At 47.0% G+C, this 26965-nt stretch overlaps 1 protein-coding gene across 7 annotated transcripts; it reads left to right on the forward strand.

Moving 5' to 3' along the window:
• The first annotated feature begins 1119 nt into the window (after window positions 1-1119).
• On the forward strand, window positions 1120-26900 carry ARHGAP1 (Rho GTPase activating protein 1). 7 transcript variants are annotated; one of them, XM_088166894.1, is made up of 14 exons: window positions 1120-1171; window positions 6186-6369; window positions 7144-7236; window positions 12443-12472; window positions 17695-17782; window positions 18018-18149; window positions 18528-18614; window positions 19187-19285; window positions 19975-20082; window positions 21298-21374; window positions 21756-21833; window positions 22392-22520; window positions 22673-22776; window positions 23204-26900. In XM_088166894.1, exons 2-14 carry the CDS (start codon window positions 6231-6233, stop codon window positions 23381-23383), a joined length of 1344 nt encoding a protein of 447 aa, XP_088023020.1. In that variant the 5' UTR covers window positions 1120-1171; window positions 6186-6230; the 3' UTR covers window positions 23384-26900. The 7 variants fall into 7 exon arrangements, with proteins under 7 accessions (XP_088023020.1, XP_014737339.2, XP_088023023.1 ...); XM_088166897.1 differs by lacking the exon at window positions 1120-1171 and adding an exon at window positions 1798-1964; XM_088166896.1 differs by lacking the exon at window positions 1120-1171 and adding an exon at window positions 1982-2295.
• The last annotated feature ends 65 nt before the right edge of the window (window positions 26901-26965 follow it).

The raw sequence follows: 26965 nt of genomic DNA on the forward strand, positions 1-26965 counted from the left end.
GCCCCTCCAGTGAGCCCTTCCCCCCATGCTCTGGGGATGCCAGTCTGAAGTTTTTGGAAGCTTTGCTCTCCTTCTCACAAATCTCTAGTCTCTCCTTTTGTAGGACTGATCTTCTAGGGTTCCTGTCCAGTTGTCCTGCCACCAGAGTCCTGCAGGCACTTCTGGAGTGAGCTGACCAGAGCATGCACCTTGCATGGCTTGCCAACCTAGGAAGCACTTATCAAACCCTACTTGAGGGAGATAAGAGATCCAGGTCTCCAAGACTTGCTGCCTGCTGTCCCATTATCACTTTTTTGTGCTGCGCATCTGGGATCCACACTCTTACCCAATTCTTTGCACCTGCCACTGGTCTCAGTGGTTGAGATGGGGCTGATTCTCAGTCCCCAGCGCCCTGGCTTGCCATGGCTCATGTTTGGAAGCTTCTTGCAGCCCGTGGAAATATTTGGTGGTGGACAGTCTGCTAAGAGGGTCATTGAGGACTGTGGTTTCATCAGCTACTGCCTTGGAGACCTCGGTATCCCCTGCACAAACACAAAGGCATGGTGAGTAAACTAACGCTGGCTGTTATGTGACATGATTGCTGCTGGCTAAGAGGAAGATCAACGCTGGAGATGGATACTGTGCTATGCAGTAAACCTGGGGCTCTGCCATGCGAACCATCACTTTTATGATCTTTTTCCCTTTTAAACGGGAAGAGGAACGAATCTCTGATTTCTCACCACAGACAGCACCCGTGCAGCATTCTTATTGTTTCACGAGCAGTATTTCTAGGACGTATTGTCATGACTGGCATAAAACAAGGCGACGCGCTCTTTTCTCGGCTGGTAGCTCCTAAAAGCGACGCAAGATCTATCCCTCGGGGGCTGTAGGGCGCACACGTGCCGGCGACAGCTGAAGGAGCAAACCGGACGCTCGGGAAGGCCGGGCCGCTCATCCCGCCCACTCTGGGCCTCTGCACGTACCTACGAGGGGCTCTGCCTGCGGGGGTGGCCCGGGTCCCCGCGCCTCCGCAGCCGCCCCTCGGCCTCGGGCGCTCCGTGCCGGCGGAACGCTGAGAGGGAGCGGCGGGCGCGCCCGGACGGGGCCGGCAGCGGGCGGGGCGGGGCGGGTTCCCCCGGCGGCGAGGCCGGGCTTCCGGCGGGCGGCGGTGACAGGCGGGCGGCGGCGGCAGGTACCGGCACCGGCGGGGCGGCGTGGGGGTGCCCGGGGACGGGCCCTGCCTGCAGCAGCGGGCCCGGCCTGTCCTGGTGCTGCTGGGGCGGGGGAGCGGCCCGGCGGTGGGGCTGGGGCTGGGGCTGGGGATGAGCGGGCCGGGGCTGGGCCCGGAGCCCCCAGCGCTCCGTCCGGGTGTTGCCGGGCTCGCCCCCCGTGAGGGAGCGGCTCGGTTCGCCCGCGGTGCGCGCCTGGCGGGGAGAGCGCGGTTGGCGAAGCGCCGCGGGCACCTGGGCGGGGAGAGCCGGGCCGGCAGCCCGCGGTGTCCTGGGCACCGCCGGTCGGGACTGGCGGTGCCGGTACCGCCGGAGCGGCGCCGCCGGGTCTGCTGCTGGCTGCTCCCGACCTCGGCGCCTGCGGCGGGGCTGGCGCTGGCTGCCATTAACCCCCGTGCTCAGCAGCAGGGGCTGGTACTTGTCCTGCCTTCGGGCAGCTGGCGCGTACTAGGCGACCTTTGTTTCAACAGCATTAATAGGAAATCTGTGAGTCTCGTAAGCAATCTTGAGGTTCGCTCAGGGGTCTCACAGGAGATGAGTCGGAGGGAACAGGAGAGAACAGATGTGCGGTGGAGGGGATGAGGAGGAGGGGGGCAGCCCGCGCAGGGCTGTGTGTGCCCCACTGCCTCCCTCAGGCGTGAGTCCCGGGTGGGTCCTGCACAGCACTGAGAGCAGCCTCTGTACTCTGTGCAGCAGCTCCGGAGAGGACACTGGCAGAGTTCAGCACTTTTCCCCCTCAGACCCTGCAGAGAACCGGTAAGGGGAGGTTGAGTGTTTCTTAGGGTGGATTTCCAGCGGGCATAGAGGTGGCCTTCAGCAAACGGATTGAGATGACTCAATCCAGGGAAGGAAGGCTGCTCAATTAAAAAGCTGTTGGAATAATGAAGGACCAAAGATCTTCCCTGAGCAATAGTGTGTCTGTCCTGAATTTACTGGTCATGGTGAGCCGTGACAAGGTCTGGCCTTTGACCTCTAGGTTCTTCCAGGGTAGTAGCAGGGTGGTGATGCTCTCGGTGGTATCATCAGTCTTGATGTGAGGGAAGACACAGAGTGGGCTTTGCGGGTGAGTCTTGGATCTGGAACTCACGTGAGTACTCTGAAGGTCTGCTGCTGAGTAACTGCTCCCTTTTCTTGCAATGTGCATGTTTTTAACACTATAGCAAAGTGCAGGGTCTTGATTGCTGTGTACAGAGAAAGAGACATTTGTGCAAATAAGCCAAAACTGGGAGGAGGCATGGATGGCACCAGAGTCAGAAAAATAATCCCGGAACTGGGACTGTGTTGCATCTGACCATTGCTTGTTCATCTTGCACGGAAGAGGCCACTTTGGTTCTCTAATTCTTTATTGTTTGTGCAGCTCCAGGGTGTGGTAATATATGCATGGACATATTTTGAAGTGTAATTCACTTCTGAACTAATAGTACATCTGGAAGCAAAACAGGAAGAGGAAACTACCAAGCAGGTGTAGCTTAGAAATAAATGGTAGAAAAGCAGTGAAACTAAAATTGCAGAAAAAAACCAGTTTGCATGAACAGCAGCTACTAAAATTGCAGAAAAAAAATAGTTTGCATGAACAGCAGCTACCAAGATTTCCTGGATATAAGTGAATGGTCTTCCCCGGGTAAATTCTGGATCTTATATAAGGAATCTTCAGCTCAGAATTTGTGTGAAAATTGTATTTTAATGGTCTGAGTCCTCTCCTTTAGCAGAATGTGCTATTCTCCATCACATGTCTCTCTTATCTAGGAAAATTAGTTTTTATTGCACAGCAAATGTTCAGGTGCAGTGTAGTTGCAGAAAACATACTTAAATGCTTGGAAAAAAGGTAACAATTGGCTCTTTAGAGCCTGGCAGGAAGTAAATGATTCTGCTGCCATGTGTTTTCTTTAGTTTTTAAATGTTTGGCTAGAATTTTTGTTTTTTAAATCTAGGTATGTAATTTTTTCTTAGTATTTTCTATATGAAATGTACCACGTGCATCTTGTCATGACATTTATGTAAAACAGGTGCAGTTTTTAAACTGAGTTAAATCTGTTGAAATGCTCTTTTATTGTTAAAAAAACATGAAATGTTTTTAAAAAACACTTTACCCATTTTAACAACTATATCACCATGATACATATGGACTTTCTGTTTAATGACAGATCCTTAGGGTTCATTTTTGAGTACATAGGGAAGCATCTCATGCAGCTGCACTATTGGAAAGTGAAATGTGTATCCTTATATAAAAATCCTCAATTTGTGTCTTACCTCCTAGCTATAGTTCTGTCCTTCTCAGAGCCTGCTAGTTCCCAGGCATTTAGAGGATTACATGTCCTAAACTGCTGTATGGTTATCTGATGTGAAACCCCAGGCTTTTACCTTTTGCATGTTGGGAAAAGGCTGGAGAAAATTCTGCAAAACCTTCTGGGGCTCTCTGGGTACCACAGTCTGGTTCACAAAAAGGACCTCGAATCTGAGAGGCCTTCTGCTCTGGATCCTGCTTCCATTAATACCATGGAGCAGTAACCTACGGGCAAGGAATGGAGCTGGCTGTGAAAAGCACATGAAGGTATCTGGAGAGCCTTGTCTGTTTTTCCAAGGGGTGAGGCCAGAGCACTATCCACTGGGTTCTTTTTGCAGTGTGGACCCTATTAACAACTTCCTTCTTCTACATGGTGCCACACTAAGATTAATTTTATGCCTCAAGGGAAATCCCCCAGTGCTGTCTAAGAACTTGCTCTTCTGTCTCTGGATAAGTGCTGCAAGTTGACTGTGAAGCCAAGTGGGTGATCTGTGTAGGGACAAGTGAGGAAACTTGGTGACTTGCTGGCCTGGTGGCTGCACCATCACTGCACTGTGGGGGGGATTTGGATTTGGTTCCTGAGCGTTTCAGGACCTGGCTTTGGGGAAGTGGTTGCTGCCTGGCGTCCCCGAGAATCTCCCATGAAAGGCATCTCAGTGGATGGCAGCAGTCAAATGTGGGTCCCCTGTCCCCGCTAGGGCTTGGAAGTCCCTGAGAGCTGTGAATGCTGAGAGGCTGCCCTGGCGAGCCATGGATGTTTCCTCAGCATGGGGCACTGGCTTTTGGGGCTGCTGAGCTCCTGTGGGAAATGCTTTAAGCTCGCTGAGTCATAGGAGTCAGTGCCTGCTGTTACCATAGAAATCAGATCAGCTGCTAGGGGTGGGGAGTCCTTGTCCCTTGGCTCCACTGCTTCGTGGTTCCAGCATGAGCTCACGGTGCTAGGGAACCTGAATTCTTGCTCCTTGCCCTGTCGAGATCAGAGGTCAGGCAGCTGTGGCAGCCCTCACCAGAGGGAAGGGAATCATTTTGCTTGGATCTTTGCGTGGCTGCAGTGGTGGGACCCTGTGCGTCTGATGTGCTGTCTTGATGGACTGCTGCCTGTATATGTCATGCTCTTTCATATTTTGGGAAACGCTGCATTTGATTAGCAATAGCTTCCAGTCCTTTGGGAGCCCAGAAAGGTGGAAACTGTTTGCAAACTGGTGAGTAGCAGATAAGGGAGGACACGAAGTAAATAATAAGCTTGGAATGGTCCAAAGGGAGAGGAAAACCACTGAATATCCAATTTTCTGTGGTCTCAAAATGCATCCCCAAGCTTGGTGGCAAGTACAGACCTGAGCATGTGTGTGACATCTTCCAGAGCTCAATCTCTCACGGGTCTTGTCCTCTGTGCTCACTCTGAGTAACTGTTTCGTTGTTTTCTCTGGATGAATATACACATTCAAGCTCTAGAGGTGGAAGATGCAAAACATCATTGCCCCCTCTCCATTCTGCTAAAGGAAATAGCTTTACTGCAAATGCACTTTTCACACTAAGGTGTTGTTTCTCCTCAGATCATCTTTGAACCCTTTGCTCTCCTCATAAAGCAATATAAGCACAAGCATTTCTGTGAAACAGTGTTGTAGAGACTCTTGCTAATGCAAGGTGTCACTTTGTTTTTCTGCAGTTCCTCTTGGCTTGCTGCCTGCTGACCACTGAATTACTGTGCATGTAGTCTGTGTGAGCAATCCACATCTACATAGCTGTCCTTTTTAATGTTTCCTTGCTTACTTCCAGGAGACTGGATTCAGAGGATAATAGCTGCTTCCCAAGGATTGTCCCTAAGAGTTGGTACTCTTAGGAGGTCCTGTATGCTGTGCTAGCTCAGACCCAGCTTTAATGTATCTTCTGCTTCAGATGAGAGTGAGAAATATTTGCAAACAGCAGCAAATGCACTGAGCTGTCTGTTTCTTGGACCCTCTTAATTCTTTGGTCTCCTTATGGCATGCTTGGTGAAAAATAGTCATTCAGGCTGTATGGCTTTAAATGAAAGAGATGATTCCTTGCTGCTAGCTATTATGTAGGAGAAAGGATTTACTGGGTGATGCTGAAAGGGGATGAGGGTTGTATGTGTATTGTTTTCCCAAAAAAATTCCTGTTTTAAGGAGCTGTTCACTTCTCTCTTCAGATCCCAGCACACTGAAGCACCCACTTCAATGTTATTGAGAGCTCTGGTTCTCCATTGTGGGGAGAACGAAGGGGGGTTGATTCTTGGGAAAGCTTCCAGCACTGGACCAACTGTGGAAACAGCCGGGCTTTGTGCCAGCCGTTCGGAGGGAGGGGAGCTCAGAGCCATACAGGGAGTGTATCAGGCAGGGGCTGGTGCAGCCTGTCGCCTTCCTCAGCGTCCTGGTGCTGCTTCTGTTTCAGGAGAGAAAAACTATTCTGTCCAGAGCTGTGGTCAAGCAGAGACTCCTTGAGAGGGTTGGTGCAGCTCTTGATGGCCTTTGATAGCAATTGGCATGAAAGAATCTGACCTATCGTGCCACCAGCGAGGAGGAGGAGGAATTCCTGCTTATATTTAAGGGAGAGGGGAAACAATCTCTGGATAAGTAAAGATAAGGGAGTATTGGGGGGAAATCAGTGAGACGAGAAAGCACCTTTGTGGGGAGGTAGATTTGTGATCTCTGTGTCTCACCTAACAATCTCTGCAGTCCATGTTCTAGACGCTGCAAAATAAACTGCAGTATTTGGGGACCATGGCTACAGACCCGCTGTCAGAACTTCAGGATGACCCGAACTTGGATGGTACCAGCCAGTCTCTTAGCCAGCTCAAACTGGCCTCCATAGATGATAAGAACTGGCCAGCAGATGAAGTCCCTGCTTTTCCCAAATCAGGTAAGTATCCTGCTTATTTTGGATCTGGGTTTTGGCCAAAAAGCAGTTGTTTGTCCTGCAACATTGTGGTCATATCTACATATACAGAGAGCCCCAGCTCCATTTAAAAGCTTTATAGACGCATTAAACTTGCACCACACCCGAGTGAATCATCCTCAGTATTGAACAGCATTAAAAAGTGTAGAGCCAGCTGCTGTAAATACACTCTTTTCAGTCCTGTGCCTGGCTACATTTTGCTGCTGACAGTGTAGATCTGCTGCAAATCCTTGAGTGTCCTCCATTGCGTTCTTTTGCAGGAGAGTTTGGCCTCCTGGACAGGAATGGTCTCCATTCCATCTGGAAGGTGGGGCTGGAGATCTGAGTTGTTTCTCTGAAATCCTGGGCTATGAACTGTGAATAAAGAGGTCAGGAAAATTAGCTGAAGGACGTACAGGATGACCATCCGTCAAGGCACTATGTTAAGATCCTCCTTTCCTAGAAAGCCATGATGGTGTCCTTGGGTTTTGTCTTTGTGAATATTTGTGGCATATCTGAACAGTTGTTTGAGAGAGTGTACGTTCTGAGGGACACATGGATCTTGTAGGACTGACAGGACTCTCCTGAAGTCATTGCTGCTCTTGCCCACTCAGAATTTCTGAAGTGGGTTTTCAAGGTGCACAATTGCATACATTAGTCCCTCCCATGTAGAAGTGCCATTTTTTCTTATATCTCTGTCTCTTTGTACTTGCCAATGTACTCCACATCCCAACTTCTGACTGTTTGTACTTTATGCAGATGACTCCAAAGGCTCCCCTGAGCCTGTCACTCACCTGCAGTGGGATGATCCCTACTATGATATCGCCAGGCACCACATTGTGGAGGTAGCAGGTAGGAGCCTTTCTGTTTTGTCTTTTGATGTCTTTGCAGCTGGGCTGAGGAAGGGCTTTTCTAATAGGGCTCTGGAGACATCTGCTGTTTGCCCAGCCCAAGTGGCAATGACTGGTGGCACAGAAGGAACACCAAACTTCTTGACTGTTTGTGATACATGTAATTTTCCATTGACTTAGCTAAACTTGGGTTACTTCTTGTCTCTTGCTGACTTGATTATATTATTGTCAGGACTCAGTTGCTTTTGGTGAATTGTTTTAGATATGGCCCTTTACTACATCCCGAGCACAAAAGTGGTTTTTGCTTGATAATGCTGCAGAAATTACCTAGTTAAGCAATACAGCTCTAAGGTTCTCAGCTGACTGAGTAAGCCACAGTAGGTGGCATCACTCATGTCTGAATGGCCAGAGCTTGCCATCCTGTCCAGAAATAACACGTACAGCAATCTGAAATAGGGGGAATAGGCCTGTGTTCCACTATGAGGACCCTGTTCATCAGGGTCACAAGCATTTGGATTTTCTTTGTGTTTTCTTGTCCATATTATTTTATTTACTCTAACTCTTGGTAATATACTGATGGGACCTCCATAAAAAAGAGTTTTGGGGGTGATCTTTAGGTTGCTGTGGTGAGCCTGAGTGAAGGGCAAGGTCAGTTTGTCTTGTGTTCCTTGAAAAGAAGCACTTCTTCAACTTGTTGTGACTTGATTCATACTTCCTGCTTGACTATAGCCACCTCATACCCCTCCTGATGCCACCTCCTACCCCTCCTACTGCCATCTCTCTGTACCTTGGTCCCTGCCCCACATGTGAATTTTCAAGGAAGCAGAGGCACAAGCTGGAGTCCTCCTGATTTAGGGTTGTTCTGCAGCAGAGTTTGACCACAACGGAAAGAGTCTCAGGCACTTACTTTGGTAAGAGTTGTCTTGATATGATTCTTTTCTGGGCAGTTTTCTCAAATGATCTTTCTTTTTCCTGATCTCTCATGTTCCATCTTTTGTGGAACAAAATTATAATGGCAGACTCAAAACCTTGTTGTTTATTGTCTCCTGCTTCGTTTGACATGCCAGGTGTTGACATTTGGGCCATTATGCCTTATAGATTTGCCAGAAGTATTTTCCTTAACAAATGTGTTACTAAGCTTCTTTTCCATGGTGCTGGAGTTTCAGGACTGGGGTTTATGGAGGTCTGCACCCTGGTCTCTACTGCTGACACTGGAAAGGGACAGATGTGTGGACTCCACCATTTCAGTGGTAATAGCCAGAATATTTGGAATGCAAATGGCAGAGGTAATTGGTGTTTGAGGACTCTGGGAAAGGGGGAGTTAAATGATACAGACTGAGCTTCAGACAAAGTGCTTAGCAGAGTTCAGATCAGAGACATTGATAAGACTGGAATGTCAGCCCAAACCAAGGATATGCTTTGTCTGCTGCCTCCTGACATAAACACCACTCTTTCTATGGGTTTTCTGTTCTGAGGTAACATGACTTTCTTTGACAAGCTCTCTGAGTGGAGTATCACTGCACTGGAGGTGTGTGTCAGTGGCTGTTGGAACGTAGTCATTTGACACGGTCTAGGGTGGCAAATGAAGAATTAGCCAGCTTCCTGAAAAGATTCTGGGGTGGGATGATGGGAGCTATGCCTGCATTCTGAACTCTTCCCGTTGTGGTTTAAATTTGTATTCCTAGTGAGCTCTGTGTCCCTGCAGTGTCTCTGCATAGTGCAGAAACAGCTCAGAGAAGCTTCTGTTCTTGCCTCTTGCTGGGCAATTTTCGCCGGTAGCTGATGTGTCTGAAAGCATGTGATGGTCCCACACACGGCGTGTGGTGTGATGCCTTTCTTGGCGCTGGGAGAGCTTGGAGCACAGCTCCAGATAGAGGATTTGCTGCCATATAGCTTTGAGACTCGCTGGTTTCTCACCTCCTGAAAGGAGAATTTATGACGTTGATCAAAGGGGTCTGACTTGTAGTATTGGTTCCAGGGTGAAGCTGTTAGGTTTTGGTTTTTTTAGTAATTGATTATTTTAACTGTTCAGGGTATCAGACAGGGTGGTGTTCTCTGGATTGTAGTCGGAGACAAACAATCTGGGAAAGTCTGGAAAAATCCTATTAGAGATAGCCTGGAGAATAAAAATCTCATTGGAGGTTTAATATGAAACTGTTCAGATCCGGCTCTGCTGACAAATTATGTTTGTCAGCAGCTCCAGGTGCAAGGAACACTGGTTATGCTGACCCTGAAACAAAATTACCCTAGTTCTCTTGTAAATATTAGCAAATGGCAGCAGATCAAGGATAGTTTTATCCATTCTATTGATTAATTAGCTTTCTCTCCCATGTCCTTCCCTGTTCTGCACTTCAGAGCAGAAAGCTTGTGGCTAATTCTGTTCCTGCCTGCCCTGAAACATGTTCTGGGATGATGATGCTATTTTGAGACAAAAGCAGAAGGCTAGTTCCCATCCTCAGGCTGAATTCCATGACCCCAGTGTTATCTATCCTATGTGGTCAGAAAAGTAGTTGCTTCTTGCTGGATATGTGCATGGTGTTAATAACTTAATAAAACCCCAGTTTTGATGATACAAAACTAGCACACTCATTTACTAGCTGACTTTAATTTCTGATTCAGTCCAAGGCATGCTGGATTTGAAAAGCCTGGCTATCTGACCTAAGAGGGGAAGGTACTGAAAAATATTTTGCAGAATTTGTTAGGAAAATTAAAGTTTTGGGGTTTTTCACTTAAAAATAGTGCAGCAGTTTCCTGGAGACTCTCCTTTGTGCCCTATGCTCCTGTCTCTTCTGGAGACGGGACCTTGCGGGAAGAGGCTGTCCATGGGAAAGGAGCAGGCATGTCACTGCTGTCCCATGTGGTGGTGTGTTACACAAAGATGACAGCAAAAGGCATCTGAACCACAGTCCTGAGGGAGTACTCAGAACTGGAGTATTGTTAGGAATCACAGTATTTTAGTACAAGAAAACATTCTTTTGGTTCTGGGACTCAATGCTTTTCTGAAGGAAGATGTTGGTGCTCTGCTGGTCCTTTCAGACTTGCCTTAAAGTGTGTGTTTATGGAGTGTTTTATGCAGCCTCTGGAGAGGACTCTGTGTGGTTTTGTTCTTCTTGACTCTCAGTGCCTCTTTTTGTGAGTACTGCAGCAGTGAGATTCTTCTTTACACGTGCCCAGAAGGTGAAAGAGAGGAGGTTTGATTTCATTGCACAATCCACTTCTGCAGAGTGTGTTTTTTTCCTTGCTCACGTCACATAGCATTCAGAGGAAACACGAGTTCCTGGTTGAGGGCTATTAAGGAACTATCCCGTTTCTGTTATGTTGAGAGTTTCTGTGTTCTCCTGCCAGTTCTTACATGGCAAAGGTGCTGCTTCCATCTTCTTGGGGATTGAGGCAGACTAGATGTGACATAGTCTTGGCCTTGAATTTTAGCACAGGCTGAATTGCAAAACTAAGGCAGGTAGTTAATAATAGTCTAAAGGAGGTCTCTGGAGATGGCAGTTTGTACTGGAAACCTGTGACTGTGTGGGAAGAGCAGGACTCTTGTCAGCTCTGGCAAGGTGTTCCTTCCTCGTTCTGCTGCCCAGTCTGAAATACTGGTCTCTTCTTTGTGGTCAATATGCAAAACTATGGCTATGAGGTTCATCAGTATTCCCATTTTACACAATAACTGCCTTGCTTTCTTTTGGGATAAGAAAATGGGGGCCTAGCATATATTGGCATATGCATTTCTCCCTGTCATAGAGAAATGGCAGGGTATCAGTGGTCAGAAAAGTGGCTGTCACTAATATACTCCAGCTACATAATCTCTGACCTGTGATTTCAAAACTTTATTGGATCTCAAAGCATGTTTCTGCTAGTTCGTGTGGGAAATCTGCTGCCTCACATCATTAATTGTCAATCTGTGAGGCTGCCCTCCCAGAAAAGCTGTGATGCCAATATGTGTAAGACCTGTAATTGAAGTGGGAAAACAAGGTGGAGAGCTATGAGTGTATCTTCCTTTGTGTTACTGGATTGAAGCTGCAATTTCAGCAGTAAATCTGTTTTCATTGGTGAATCTGGTACCAAACCTTCCCAACAAAGGTGGCTGCAGGTGCCACAGCTGTGACTAGTGCTGATGATTTGCTGTAAGTGTTGGTGATTGACATGGGGAAGTAAAATCTATCTACCAGTAGCTGTTGTTTCTCTAGGCAGGTAAAGGTAGAAGTGGCAGACAAAACTTGTGTTGAAAGTGTGTTGCAGGGTGCCTTTGGTGGCTAATGGACTCAGCAAAGGCCCCTTAGCAAAAACAAGGGGCCTTTTCCCTTCAGGCATGGTTCATTGTTACTGGCTCCATTAAAACAGACTGCCTGCATTTCTGCTGCTTTTGGATGTAGTTTCTGGCTTTTAACTTTTTTGTTTGTTTGTTTGTTTGTTTGTTTGTGTAAGAATATTTTGTATGATAAAAAATAATGAATTGCCTCTGTGGAATTGAGTCCATCCAAAGCAAGCCCAGCTTGTGCACCATATCTTGATATGCAAGATAAAGGGAAGGGAGAGTATCTAAGGAATTTTAAGTTTCTGAGGGAGGTTAAGAGAATGGAGAATTTCTTCCTAGAGCCCTGCTCTGCAAATGCTCCTGTGTTGATAGGCCCATTGTGGGTCTGTTGAGTATATAGCTGTGAGAGTGATGGAAAGAGGCTAGGTGTGATAATAAATGCCTTCATAAACTAGAGGAAATTTTTTTTTAATTACTCTAATTGGCATTTTTTAAATTCAGAATCTACTAATTATGAAAAAAAGTTATGGCTGTAGGATGTGTTATTCATATGGTATGATGCTATTCTCTGTGCACTTCTGAAGTTGTTCAGAGGACTTCATAATTAATTGCAATTAACCCTTTTAAAAGTGGCAGTACAGCAGTTGCCATTTTGGTGGCAGAGGAAATGTAACAGTAAGGGCAAGAAATTTGATTATACAGAATTAGTTGCAAATTCAAAAAAGAGACTTGGGAATCAAGCTTTGCTATTATTGCCTCTGATTGTTAGATAAGGCTGCTTTGGAGAGGAGCAGGGGGAAAGATGAAATGGAAGGAGGTTGAATGCTGTAAGACAGCAGTTAAATGCATCCCGGTGGCAATCTGGCTAGGCTCTCAGACTTTGCCCTCATGATTACTTTCTGGGAAAGGATGCAAAGCTTGGCTTGCTATAACTTTTTTTCTGTTCCTCCAGACCAGGGTGAACTTGATGGGGCCCAACCAGGTAGGTTGATTTTTTGTGGCACTAACATTTGGTTCTGTAGATAATGGTATTCCTTTAGCATGACCATGGCCTGTAGCTGGACTGTCTCAGGGGAGCCCAAACTTTGCTCAGCCTTAGGCTGCACTGGCAGTTTTTCAGGAGTCCAAAGGCTGCACAAAATTGTTGTCTGAGGGCTGCACCTCTGCCTCAGGCACAGCAGAATCATCTGAGCCAAATTTGGCGTGTGGGCTTTACTTTGGGCACTTCAGGGCTCATGGGTCTCAGTGTAAATCCTGTTCTGTCCTGTCATGGTGGTGGCCTGCTTGGACCAGTTCAGTTTGAACTCCAGTTTATCCTGTTACATCCTATGTGCTTTGGAAGTTCATTCTAGGATTGCTTCCTGTTCTTTCACATGATCTGCTGCTGCACTCACGTGCTAAGCAGCTGGCAGTTAAACTGGATTCTCCGTCTGAAAGCAGCTGTTATCTATTTCTTCTCCATTTGGCTGCAGAGATGTTGTGTTCTGGTAACTTGTTTGCCCAAAGCTGTGCTTGACTGCCCTGGGCTTGCTGAGCATTTGTTAATACTCTCCGGACTTCAGTCCTAAGTCTCAATAATTTGGCTGCTGGTGCTTTCATGCTTCTCAATGTACATGAAAACTTCTATTGGTGTGAAATTCTTACTGCTAAGATCTTCACACAATTCATGGAAATGCTGATTCTCATTTCTTCATTATGTGGAGTCTTCTCCCCCTTTTTCTATGCCCTCAGACATCCTCCCATTCTGCATTCTTTAATCTGACCCTCTAGTATATTTTTGTATCAGTTAAAGCTATATTCACTTCATAAGGCTTTCTGATTCTGGCAGTGTTTGGATATTGGGAATATTGAGGTGGACAAAATCATGTATTAAAATACTTCTGCTTTGAGCTCCTTACCTTCTTTTCCTTCAGGGCTAAATCCACTCTGGAATTCAATAGGCAACTAAAATCATCTATACTTAAACGTTTCCCAGCTGTGCTGTAATCCTAGCACAGTTAATTGAAATGAAATTACATTTGACAGGTTTTTTTACTAACAGTGTCTCTGATTAAACATGCTAAGCTTTGTAAAACTTGTGTAGTAATGTTCCAGTATTCTGTAGTGGTGCCCTTTCCTTGACCCTGAACTCTGTTAACTTTGCTGTTTTAGCAGTCACACTAGCTTTTGGTGTCGAGTTTTAGCCATCTGGGTTCTCTCAAAGTATTAGGGTATTCCCATTTGAATCTTTCAACAAGATGGACACTTAACCGAGGTGACCTGATGAAGGTAGGAATGAGCAGCCTCTAGACTGCAGTTAGGCTGCCTCAAATCATGACATAAATGCTAAAGGATACATATATTTCAGGATATTTAGTGGATATATTTCTGTTTACCTAGAAATAATAAATAACAGGATTCACGTGCCAAGGATGTATTTTCCATGTTGGCTGTGCAGATTCATTTAATGCCCTGTCTTGGGACATTGTTTTCAACTTGATATGAATTTCTGCTGTGATATGTTCGTATTGCTGCAGGTTTCAATCTGGAACATTTATCTCAGTATTTCAATTTCAGCCCTTTTAGAAGTTTGGCCTTGTACTCATGGCTTGGAAACACAGCAGTGATTTTCCTTGCCCCTTGTCTTAGAAATGCCCTGGAAATGCAGCTTTTTGAGCGAGGGGAAAAGCACAGTTCGGGCCTTTGTGCCATAACAATGTTCAGGAGCTTATGTCCATCCGTGCTACAAGTTCATATCTCTTTAGATGAGCAGCTGTCTTGACTGGAGAGGTTTAGATATTGGCTACTGTCTTGCTCTTCGTTGTTAAAAGCAACATAGTCTGAATCACATCCTTCTGGGAGGTAGTTTAATTCCAGTGTACATTGAAAATACTTTTTATGTATGAACTTACAAAGTTGAGGTGCTCTGTGAGTACTGATGGCATATAATTAGTTATTGGTTTGTTGTTAACTATTGAGCATTCCTCACCTGGGAGAGGTAGGAGGCAGCCTGAGAAGCCAAGTGATTACTTCATGGTCTGTAGTTGTGTTCAGTGGAAACTTCAGCTATTTGCAATTGCAAACAAGGGGTGAAAACCTAGATACATAAGATTAATACTGCAAACAGGAAAGCAAATAGTACAAGGGATGGAGCATCTGGGAAAGACCAAACCTGATAAGAATCTGTTCTGCAGGAGGTAAAGGGGCCACCTGGAGGTAGTTTCCTCCAACAAGAATGCATGGAATGGGCTTTAGGTTCTTGTTTATAAATTGGAGAAACTGATTGTTCAGCTTTGATGCTGAATTTTTGATATTGTCATGTCTGGAGCAAGGACACTGATCAGATATATGTCAGGCACAAATAAGATTGGCAGTTGATGGTTTTGAAAGTTTTTGTGTCAACAGGCTGAGCTCAGTGATGAAATTGGAGCAAAACCCAGAACTCAGAAAAGGGCATGCTGGTTCCTTTGTAGGTCTCATGCATAAATTCATTCTGATTTGGAAGGCAAAGCAGGCCACTCCTTTTTCAGGCATCCAGGGCACTGTAGATTATCTTTTGATGTACTTGGTCCTGGAAATTGTCCAGGGGATACATGCCATCTCCCCTTTGGCAGAATCATGGATTGTCTGTTTATTCTTTACCAGCAATCCCAGACGTTTTCACCGAGGCTATATAAGGAACAAGACTGTAGACTTTGCATAGGCCTTGCTGTAGGCTTTTATGTCATTTCAGAGAAAGCTATTTAAGGTATGTCATTCCTTAATTGTGACTTGTCAGGTCTGATAATCTGTGCCCAAAAGCCTGAGCTGAGTGTATGGCCACCCACAACATGGCACGAACGTGGTGCTGTAGTGCACACCACAAAGGCCTGCCGTGATTAAGCTTGCAGTCTGCATCTGGCCCTCAGACCATCCACTCTGGTGTGACATGCAGCCTCTCAGTTAACTGAAAATATCACCTGTTCTGAATTTAGCATAGAGCTCTGCAATGACCTCTTGTCTTTCTGACCATTCTCTTTCGTGACTATAAAACTCAACGGATTCTCAAATGCTGCATCTTCTTGCTGCTTTATACAGGCAGGACCCTTTGTCCTTCAGATAGAGACATGAGTTCTCAAGACCAATGGGAAGGGTCACAATATGCCATGTTCCTTCCCAGGACTTTGTAACCTGCAAAGTCTTTTAGACAACTCTATTACCTTAGACCTGGCCCTAAGCTCATAGCAGGCTACCAAGAAACTCTGGGCTAGGCAGAGAGTGGGCTACCATGGGATATACAATGTGATATTGGTCTTGTTGCCTGGCTGTGACTGTATCCAGTTGTTCCAGATAAACTTTGCATCACTCTCTTCTAGTCCTGCATTCCAGGTCATGCGTCCTCCCGAAGTGCCCCGTTATCTGCGCATGTGTATGTCAGTGTGATGGCCTCTGCCACCCCTTTCCTGGTCCGTACCTAGTGCTGCCACGGTGTCCTTAGCTTTGGTAGAATTTCTGGCTTGTGTGCATCAGTAAATCCTGTGTTGTCTGGTGAGTGACTTGAAAATGGGACTTGCAAGGTGAAAATAAAAATGAACAAGTAGCAAGAGAATCTGTTCTGGCTAGATGAGGGCAGAAGAGGGCTGGTGACATGTTAATATCATGGCTGGCGTGTATGAGTTCTCTGGCTGCCATTTCAGCACCAGGTGGCCATCTGGTACTAACAGGCAGTGTTCCCAGACATAGCAGGTTTGCTATTCCGAGACCTCAGTTACTGCATGGCAAGTGTAGCCAAGTGGTAGTTGAGGACCAGAGCCTGTGCAATGGTAAGAAAATGGCTGCATGAATATTGTAAATCCATGCTGGGAAAAGGATTTAATTCAAGAGGAGTGATGTATTGCGGGTCTGTCCTGCATAAGTAGTGATCCTTGCTGCTTTTCTGTGCTGTGGTCTGTGTGAAATGGTTTACCATATGGGAGTAAGGAGGGTATTGTTGAGTATAACCTCAACAGCCCCATTCACGGTTGCACTCTCTGCTTGACAAGAAAACACAGGTTTCAGAGCAGGGTGAGTAGCTAAAAAGGTGGGAAGACTTTCACCCTTCATACTAAAGGAACCATTTCATCTCCACTGCTGCTATAAAGAAATCATCTTTGTGAAAATGGATTGAGTGTTATGTCTGGGAGAGAATCAGACTTTCCCTCAAACTCTGTATGTCTGCAAGATTTGTGACCTGGTTCTTACTTATCCAAATCTCTCTATTTCCCAGCATGTCTGCTAAGCTTGGCCATGTGTGTCTGCTCGGGCTTTGTTCATGGGGCTGAGATCTCTGCTGGCAGAAGTCCACTGACGGTTGAAGACTTGCTTTGGGGAAAACTTGGCTTGTTGTCTCTGAAGCCTCAAGTGGTGGCTGGGAGTGTCCTCTGTGACATGATGGTGCTTTATGAGTTATTTGGCTCCAATGTGATGGGGACTGTTTTCTGCAATGGCTTCTGTAAAGCATGGCTTTTACAAAGAATGCTTTGTTGTGCTGCACTTTGCAGCTCCTTCCGTCTCAGACTGGAAAAATCTCTCTGTGGATGAAAAATCTAGGAAGCAGTGAAGAGCTTACCCTTCAATCCCCCTGGAGAATCCAGCAGCCCTGCTTGGCCTGTCTGTAGAAGAGACTTACGATGATGCTTGTTTCTCATCTTTGGGATGCAACTGGAACTGCTCTTTTTCTAGGAATTTCTTGGTTTCCAGGGTATGAAATGGCCTGTGTTCCGTGTGCAGGACTAAGCTTCAGGTGAAGCAAGAAATGGATGCACCACACTATTAGAAGTTAGTCTGGGTCTGTGTGCAGGGTGGAAGGAGTTACTGTGCCAGTGAGGGACAGTTTTCCCTGTGCCTCCCTGGACACATGTGCATCAGGAGCAGTGACAGGGACAGCTTTGCAGGATTAATGCTCTAAGCACTCTGCTATGTACTTGCCTCCATCCCTATGTGCCCCAAGGTATCCTGGCTTCCAGTCTTTCCTCTCCTTTCAGGGCTGGAGCAGGGAATCTGTTCTTCATTCTCGTTGACTTGCCAGGCCCTTGGTGTTCAGGTTTCTGCTTCCACACTAGGCCCATGATAACTGCTGAAAATCAGATTTAGTTTTGCTGGCAGCTGTGCCTTGTTATGATGATTTCTCATTCTTTCTTTACCCCTTGCTGCCAAGACCACAATGAAGTCCTTAACTCCCTGTAATCTCTGGCATTTTATCTGCAGGTGATGACAAATATGGAAGAAAAGTCATTTTGTTCAGTGCCTGCCGGATGCCCCCAAGTCATCAACTAGATCATGTGAAACTGCTGGGGTAAGTAGAGCCTTAGTAGGCTGCTCTTTATTTCTTAAATCTGATCTAATTCTCAGCTGCTGGATTCCTGGGGACAGATCCATCTGCAGTAGATCTTCAGATCCATTCTTTAGCTGGTCATATCCTCCCAAGTGTTTACTTCCATTGCTGGGGATGCAAATCCTCTGTTATGGGACACAAAAAGAGCCTTTCTTTAGCAGAGCACAAAGTGAATTCATCAGTTCTTTCTTCTCAGGTACCTGAAATTCACACTGGACCAGTATGTGGAGAGTGATTACACTCTGGTGTACCTGCACCATGGCCTGACCAGCGAGAACAAGCCATCCCTGAGCTGGTTGCGGGACGCCTACAGGGAATTTGATCGCAAGTGAGTAAAGCTGCAGCAAGTAGGGCTGTTATGTGCTGTTCTGTAGCCTAACTTAGAGATCTTCACTAGGCCCCCTGTGTAGCTTGGTGATCATAATTTACTGTCACTTATTCTCCTACTTAAGGAGATGGATTGTTGTTTAATGCAGACTGAATCATAGGATAAACAGCTCCTTCTGTAGTTACATCCTTTAAGCCAACAGGCAAGCAGCAAACCCAGGACCTGGTTCAAGTGTGTCAGCCCCACGGTACAATTGTAGTTTCCTGGGGATGCAGCTCACTGCAAAAGGGATGAAGCAACCAGGATGCCTTAATCTTGTGGAAAGGTTGGTTCCTCTGCTTAAAGTGCGCCTTGTCATTACTGGGCTTCTCTTGGCAGGTACAAGAAGAACATCAAAGCCTTGTATATTGTGCACCCAACCATGTTCATCAAGACCCTGCTGATACTCTTCAAGCCTCTGATCAGGTAGGAAGGAAGCACTGTTGGACACTCACCTGCATGCTCACACTGCAGGGGAGCAGTGGGGCATTCTCAGAGGGGCACAAGCTGAGCCTAGGCTGCCAAGCCTGGAGTGTCTCACCTTTTTCTATCTCCTCCACTTCTGCGCTCAGAAATACCTCTCTAAGAACCTACAGAGTTTGCAGCTCTGTGCTACTCCTTTTCTCTCCAGCCAAGTAGAAGTAAAAAGTTGTAGGCTCTGCAGCTCAAATATTTAATTTATTGTGGTACTGAATCTATGAAATAATTGGGAGCAAAATCTTCTAAAGCCTACTGCTGAACATAGGAAGGAGAAATCCAGCATTTGAGGGAGCCTGCTGCTGCTGGGGCTTCTAATGTACCTTGGAAAGTCTTTGCATCTCCTGGTAAAATAGATGGAGTGGGAGAGCAATGTGGGTGACATCTCTGCTGCTCAGCCATACCTACCCTTTGCCCCACTGACGTTTCTTGCAGCCCCCTGCTCTCCTTTTCTGTAAGAAGTCACTTCTGTTACTGGATTTCCCAATGACTCATGTATCTCCCTTTCTCTTGTTTTTCAGCTTTAAATTTGGACGAAAGATTTTTTATGTGAATTACCTTAGTGAGCTGGAGGAGTATGTGAAGCTGGAACAGTTGGGGATCCCAAGCCAAGTACTGAAGTGAGAATAATGCTTGTCTCCTTGCTTAGGGCTCTGTGAGAGGGGACTTTTTGTAAAGATTGGCAAGGGAAGGAGGAGATTGTTCTACTCAGGCAGTGTTTTTGCAGGGTGTGGTGACAAGTTGCCTTTAAGACTGGTTTCTCTCTATAGTCCTTCCTGTATGTCCTTGGTCCCTATTCTGTCTGAGTTAAAAATCCTCCCCCAGTGGAGCACCAATCCTGCATCTCCCACTCACCCCCTGGGGACTTTCTGCAGGATACTGATCTTAACACTGACCTGGAGGTGATGGTGTGCATCTGTTCTCTGGGCACCTGCTTAGCTCATTCTGCACTGCTCAGCTTGTCTTTGGGGCTTCCCAAAGTTGCCATAATCTCAGTCCTACCAGATTGCTTCCCTGTCCCACACCCACATATGCATGTGTCTCATTACAAGCAGTGCTGTCCTGGCCTCCTGCCCATGCTGTTAGTCAGCTACTCCAACTCTTGATTACAGATAGATACTCCTTTTCGTCCTGCTTTTTTCCTGGCAACCAGCTGTTTGTTCTTGTGCTCCAGAGCTGCCTGTGGTGGTTTTGCATAAGTGTAATCGACCATACTAGTCTGGTGCTGTTACCAGTGGGTGTGCAGTGCTGGGTTCATGCACTTTCTGGGAGGTGGAGTGGCTTTTTACTGGTCTGTGTTTTGCTGCAGGTATGATGAATACCTGAGATCCCTGCAGAAACCTTTGCAAGTGCCCCAGAAGCCAACACCCCCACGCCCACCACTGCCAAACCAGCAGTTTGGAGTCTCCCTACAGCAGTGAGTATTTCTAGACTGTGTTGCTTTTGCCCTAACTTGCTTGCTATGAGGTCACTGTATTTATTACTGAACAAGAGCAGAAAATGGCTGCAAAATTTCTTGCAGTTCAGACTTCCTACGAAACTTGAATCATTTTCCTGAGGAACTCTGTGCTCATGTCCAGATCCTGACTAACTCGGTTCAGTTCCACCCTCTTGATCCCTGGGTTAGATTGTTTTTGCAACTTAGGGTCACTAAGGGAGGAGCAAAATAAGGGCCATGGGAACAGCTATATGGCACTAGAAAATTCCTTTTAAGCAAAAGAAGTCTGTAGGAGGATGACAGAGGTCTCTTTAGGACTCTTTTTGAGTCCTACTTTGAGCAGTGCTGCAGATTTGTTTCTTAGTTGTTTTCCAAATCATAAATTCTGTTTTAAAAGCACCTCTATTCGCCCTTGTAGTGAATCCCACTCCCCATTCCTGTACAGTTACAAAGGCAAACACAGACACTGGCAAGGGCTGGTGATACTAAGTGTTTAAGGTATTTTTAGCTCTGAGTGTGGTTTTGCCTCTCCAGGGAATGAGGAGGAGCCAGTACTGTGTAGCTAGACACATCCTCTGAGGCAGTCTGGGAACACATTCCCCAGCTTCAGTGCAACTTTTCCAGATGGTGTTTGCCTTAATGCTGTGGTGCCTGAGCTTGTTAGCAGCCTGGGAGGGGTGAACAGCTCCAAGATATCAGTGGTCTGGACAATCGAATGTGAGGGTGGCAGCGAGCACCTTGGCATCACGAGGTTTTCCCTGACAGCCATTTTGTTGATAAATGTTCTGTCACAGGAATGTGGAGGCCAAATTTTTTTTTTCTTATGTGTCAGCTTCTTTCTGCTCTTGGTCCTATGGGAAAGGAAAAAGGAAGCCTAACCCTTTTCACCTGATTCATACCTAGCATCCTTGCCCTCTGGGAAACCCTTTGCCTTGGCATACACAGGCTGAGATTTTTACAGAAGATGGAAAAACATTCCGGTGGTCTAGTAATGAGCTCATAGTTGCTCCAGTCCATGATGTAACATGATAGGTGAAGAGTATAGAAGGCTGGAATAATGGCTGAACCAGGGATGGGTGATAGCAAGGTCATACGTAGTACAGCTTGTATGGGCAAATTCAAGAGTTGGAAGCTTCATGTAGGGCAGGACCAGTCCTGTGTAGCAGTTGTGTAACCTCTTGTTTCTTGCTGCAGTCTCAGGGAGAAGAGCCCTGATCAGTCTCCTGTTCCTCTGGTGGTCAGAGACACCATTGCTCACTTGCAGGAGCATGGTAAGTGTTTGGGGAAGCTGCAATCAGTGACCTCCATCCTGTCCAAGCTCCCATCAAGACTGTGGCAAGATAAAGAAGAGTAGCAGTCTAGAATAGGGTGTAAAGCCTGAACTAGGTGAGTTAGCCTTCAGGTGAGATTGTAGAAGGCTTAGGAGACCTTTTTCAGGAGTCCATGTTCCCACTTGTATAAAAGTAGCCAAATGCTCCTTGTATCCTTTGTGGGATAGTGGAAGCAGAAAGAATTGTGGTACTCTAAAAAAGAGGCTTGTTGATATCTGTCTGAATGCCCCACAGCATGGATTTATCGCCTTTAAGGTCAGCATTTTTAAAGACTCTTCACATGGCTGATTTTTTTCTTCTCTATCTGCTGTCACTTTACAGCTCTTAATACAGAGGGGATTTTCCGGAGATCAGCAAATACACAGGTTGTCAGAGAGGTCCAGCAAAAATACAATATGGGTAAGTGCCCAAACACATCAGAGCCCCTCTCATTTCCTAATTACTACTGTCCAACTGCAACTGTGTTGGAACTAGTCCATCATGGATCCTCTCCTTCTCTGATAGGTTTGTAGGTGAGGCCTCATCTTGGGGTATGACCTGAATTGCAAGGGAGAAGTATCTGGTACTTCTGCTGTGTGGAAAGCATATTCCTTCCCACTCATATTTTCCTTTTCTCCTTATTCTACCCTTTTTTTTTTCTGAAAGTTTCTCTGTTTCTTGGGGTGGGGTATGCCATCTTACTCTGGTTATACTGAAGGGACTGAAGATGACCAGGATGAAACTTAGTCATGTTTCATTTGATGCCTTCTACAGATGTAGTGCTGGATTCAGCACTGCTTTGTGTATGATCTTGGGACATATTTTTCCACTCTGTTAGAAGATGTGGTACTTCAGGGTTGTGTATTCTTCAAAATACCCCTTCTTTAGTTTTGGGCTCTGACCATCATGTCCTGTCCTTTGTCTGGAGGAGGTGCTGCTTTGGCCAGTAAGCACTGAGTCTCTGCTCTACTTTCTCAGGTGTGCCTGTAGATTTCCAGGAGTATGAAGATGTCCACCTCCCTGCTGTGATTCTCAAGACCTTCTTGAGGGAGCTACCTGAGCCCCTCCTCACTTTTGGCCTCTACAGCCATGTTGTCAGCTTCCAGAGTGAGTTGTAACAAGTGTGCTACTCCCTGAATGTTGCACTGGACGAACGCAAAGATGTTTTAGTGGGGACATGCATGGGATACTTTGTGACTGCCAATAGGGCCTTTATCTGGTTGAGTGCTGAGGATTGTCCCATCTCTCTTGATTTTTAGGTGTGGAAGAGGAGAAACGTGTCGATGTTGTTCGCAAAACACTCCAGGGTTTGCCAGAAGAAAACTACCAAGTGCTCCGTTTACTGACAGCCTTTCTGGTGCAGGTGAGCACTAGCCTAAACATTTGCTTGTCATAATGCTGAGAGGTGCAGGCAGGCCTCAGCCTAAAAGGTGCAGGCATACAGCCTCTGTGGTCTATACCAGGGAGGTTGAAAGCTCCCCAGGGTGGAGGTAGAAATGCAAAGTCGCTGAGCAGAAGAGGGGTCTCAGATCTGCTTTACGGTACTTCCTGCTGCCGAGAAAGCCACTGCAAGGCCATTCAAGCAAGAGGGATGATCGTGAGTGGTGTTCTGGACTTGTAGAGATAATCGTAGAGATACTGTCTGACAATGCTCTTGGTCCTGTTGTTATGGACAGCTTTTCTCCTCTCGTTTTCTCTTTGAGTCTGTCATTTCTGGCTTTGGGGAAGGTAAAGGGCAGGTGCTGTGCTATTCTGTAGGATTCACAATGGACTCTTTCCTTCCCATATAGGTCTCTGCTCACAGTGACAGAAACAAGATGACCAACACCAACCTGGCAGTTGTGTTCGGCCCAAATCTGCTCTGGGCCAAAGATGTGGCCATCACTCTAAAAGCCATCAATCCCATCAATACCTTTACCAAATTCCTGCTGGACCACCAGAAGGAGCTGTTTGAGGCTGCAGAGGCCTGAATCCAGGCCAGGCCACACCTGCACACTGTGCCCACCTTCCCCCTTCTTTGTCTTGGAGCTGTGACCAAGCTGTCTCCAGTACAAAGGGACCATTGATCTTCTGGGTGATGAGCAAAGTGAGGGCTGTGGAGATGATGGTGAAAGTGTGCAAGTAAGTGAGGAGGAGATCTGCAGCTCTGGATGGGCAGGGGAGCTGGTCTCCCACCTGCTGAGATTGGAGTCTAAGCCACCAGCGCAGCTCCTCCAGGGCTCATCACCAGTCTTTTGCCCTATCAGATGACCTGCCTTCCTTTCCTTCTTCCCTTATGTGCAGTTTTTCTGCCCTCCTGGTCCGTTCCTCAGCACAGATCTTTTTGTTCAAGCTCCCAATAGTCCCAGCTCACCCCTCCTTGCCTCAGCTGGGCTGTCTGGGCTAGGGCGGGCTTGCTGGGTTTTGTGATGGAGACATTCTTACTGTGAGTGCCATTTCTCAGCACTGAACATGCCTTTCCCCAGGGGCAGCTAAAGCAGGGAAGGGAGCAGCAGCCCTTGTGCTTCAGGTAGCAGCATGTCCTGCACTTGCAAACACCACTCTAGACCCCTGCTTTTAGTAGGCAGGTGAAGGACAGGCTCACAGCAATGCGCCGTGTTACCTGTCAGACTCCAAAACAATGAAGGCGAGTTCAGCCCAAAGCCCAGCCCCTCTAGGGTTACCCACTCCAGGTACTATTCAGTGTTTGCTGGACTGTAGTGGATGACTTGCCTCCCGTAGGTATGCAGCTCAGGTGTGTTTGTCCCTCCAGCAGCACTTCCAGCCTGGCTGCTGGTGAGCCTGAATGGCAGGAGCAAGTGCCCTGGTGGCACTGAGCTGCTGAACACCATGAGGATCACCATCTGCCCTGGCAGCAGCACAAGGCCTCTTCAGGCATATCTGTCTGTGCTGACTGTCACAGACCACCTTGACTAGTTAGTTGTCTTTTTGAGCACAACTTTCCCCAGCATGGTGTAACAGAGAGCATGGCCTTGAGGGAAGGTCTGGGGACTGGGGCTAACCCTCACCATGGAGTGCACCATTACAAATTTCTGCCCAGGTGCTGAGCACTCGTGCCAAAGCTCTGAAGGAACAGCTATTCCATGCCAAGGGTCTTTGCCGTGTCTCCTCCTGGGTTCATACCTTCCACCCTTCCATCTGGCCAGGTGCATCCTGTATGCCCTGGGCACAGGTGGAGAGGTTGTGTTCTCTGCAAGGCAGGCTCAGAATGGAGTGGCACCTCCCTGGAGCAGCTGTTACAGCATCTCTGTTGGCTTTGGGTTGCCTCATTCCCATTACCTGAGCTAAAAGAGAGCCTTCTCCTCAGCCTGGGCCCGTCAGGGTTTTAGGAGGGAGCTTCTAGCCTTACTTCACTGGTGTGATTTATCTTTGTATCTTGTGCCCTGTGTGCCTGGGCCAGACCTCCCTGCTGCACCTGGCTTCAGGGACAAATCTTTAGGACCAAGCAGAACTGCTTTTTTTAAAATTTACTGGATGCTAAATAGAACTTGCTTTTTCCTAATATTTTAGCCTGCCTCTAAACACTGACCAAGGGTCAGTGTCCGTGGTGTAATCAAAGTAAGTGGCATCTCCTACAGGAATTAAGGAGATTGCTCTTTTTGTTAAACTCTGGAATGGAGACGGGTGCAAACGTAGGCAGCTCTGCAAGGCAGCACAGGTCCAGCCAGCTGGCTTGGAGCAGACACACCTACACGTGGGTGGGAGCAGTGAAAAAGAAAGTGAGCATTACTAAGACTGGAGCAAGAGATGTTCTAAGATAGGACTGGACCTGATCCTTTGTAGACACTGGGAGACTTTACCCTATAGAGGCTACCAGGCTGCTGACTTCAAGTCTCCCTTTTCCAAGAATAGGATCCTTCCCTGTTTGACCAGGATATGAATTGTTTCATCCTGAGCAATTCACAGCAGTAACTAAGTAAATGTTTTGGAGGGAGGGATAATCTGCTCCTAATTCATCTGTGATCTCTTCTAGAGTGAGTTAGCAGGGTTGATGTGCTGTAGAGGAATTAATCTGGGGTGGACTAGTGTGGAGAGAGGTGTATTTGTCCCAGTGTTTAAGGGGCAAGACTTTGGAGGCTTAGGGAGCCCAGTGCAGCCCCTCTTTCCATGCAGGTGTCCTGCTCTGTGGAGGCTTTGGTTGGGGGGAGAAGGAGACTTGGTGCTCTGACTGTATCTGCAGCTGGCACTGGCTTCACCTTCATCTCCCTAGAGGAAAGGCAAGCCCAGCTAACTTCTGAGACAAATGCCCAAGCTCGACAACCTGGAATCCAAGTGCCTGAGTGCATGAGGCCTGGCCCTATGCACTCTCTGGGGAAAGTGGCATGTTCTGGGCTTGCAGAGCAGCAAGGACTGTTCCCTGCCCAGTAGCCAGAGGAGCAGTCCTGGAGTAGCTCCTGTCCAGGGGAAAGTGGGGAATACTGCAAGTGTCCAAGTTCTGGCTGGAGTTCGGTGGTTTATTTTAGGGTGTTCTTTTGGGGGGGATTTAGTTTTTGGGTTTTTTTTAGTGAATTCTTGAAATGACGTTTCCTTTTTTAGCAAAATAGAGGCTGGTTCACCCCCTGCAGGCAGGGATAAAAGCCTGCTCCAGTTCAGTGCCTGCAGGGAGCAGATTTGGAGAGTGTTCAGGGAACTACTACTGCTCATGGTGGGAAAGTGCTTGCAAATCCTGGAAGGAACCCACTGTAAATATCCCCTTTCCTCTGCTGCTCCGTGTGCTGGAGCTGCTGAGTGCCCTGGAGCAGGCACAATAACCAGAGTTGTTTTTGCAGTCTGTTCTCCTGAATGCCTTGTATTGAAATATTCCTCTTGTGATCTGAGCAAGGAACTGGCCCAGGCCTGCCTGCAGCCTGTGTCAGGTGGGTGGTCACCAGAGCCTGCACCTGCTAAGGCCAGGGGGTCAAATTCCCTCCTTACATGGGCGGGGTCCTGCCTAGGCTGGGTTTCTCTGCCTTGTATGGGTCGGGGTGTACAATTAAGGCGCTTGTCTGTGTCAGTTTTCTCCTTGCTATAGAGCTGCCCGAGGATCTCTTCCCTGGCTTACCTTTCAGGTTAGCTGTTGGCCATTTCTTCCTGTAGGGGTACTTGTTCTGCATCAACCTCCTGCTTTTAGCACCTAGAACATTCCCTTCTGCTAAGCCTCCTGCTGTCTTAATGGCCTCTGATCACTCCATGGCCCAAGCTGTGAATTGACACCAGAGCTTTTGGGTGGTGCAGGGGTTCTGGGGCCTTCCAGATGCCTTGTGTGCTAACATGAGAGAGCTGAGGGCCAGTTTGGTCCCAGTTTCCTTTTATATGCACAGGGGTTCCTGTGCAAAGATCCTGGCTTTGCTTTTGTTGCTGATGTTTGCCACCTTCTTTGTTGATGTTCATCAGGTGCAGGCCTGGGTTTTCACAGTTCACACTGTTTATTTTCTTTTAATCTGCACCAATCTTGTATTTCACAGTTTGCACTTTTTGTATTTCAATAAAAATCAAAATGTAATCTCAGATCCAGATATGTCTGTCAAGTGGCAGCAGCAGTGGCACATCTACAAGAAACAAGTAAGGCTGTC

The sequence above is a fragment of the Sturnus vulgaris genome, chromosome 6 (assembly GCF_052056855.1).
Source record: "Sturnus vulgaris isolate bStuVul1 chromosome 6, bStuVul1.hap1, whole genome shotgun sequence".
Taxonomy (NCBI): Eukaryota; Metazoa; Chordata; class Aves; order Passeriformes; family Sturnidae; genus Sturnus; species Sturnus vulgaris.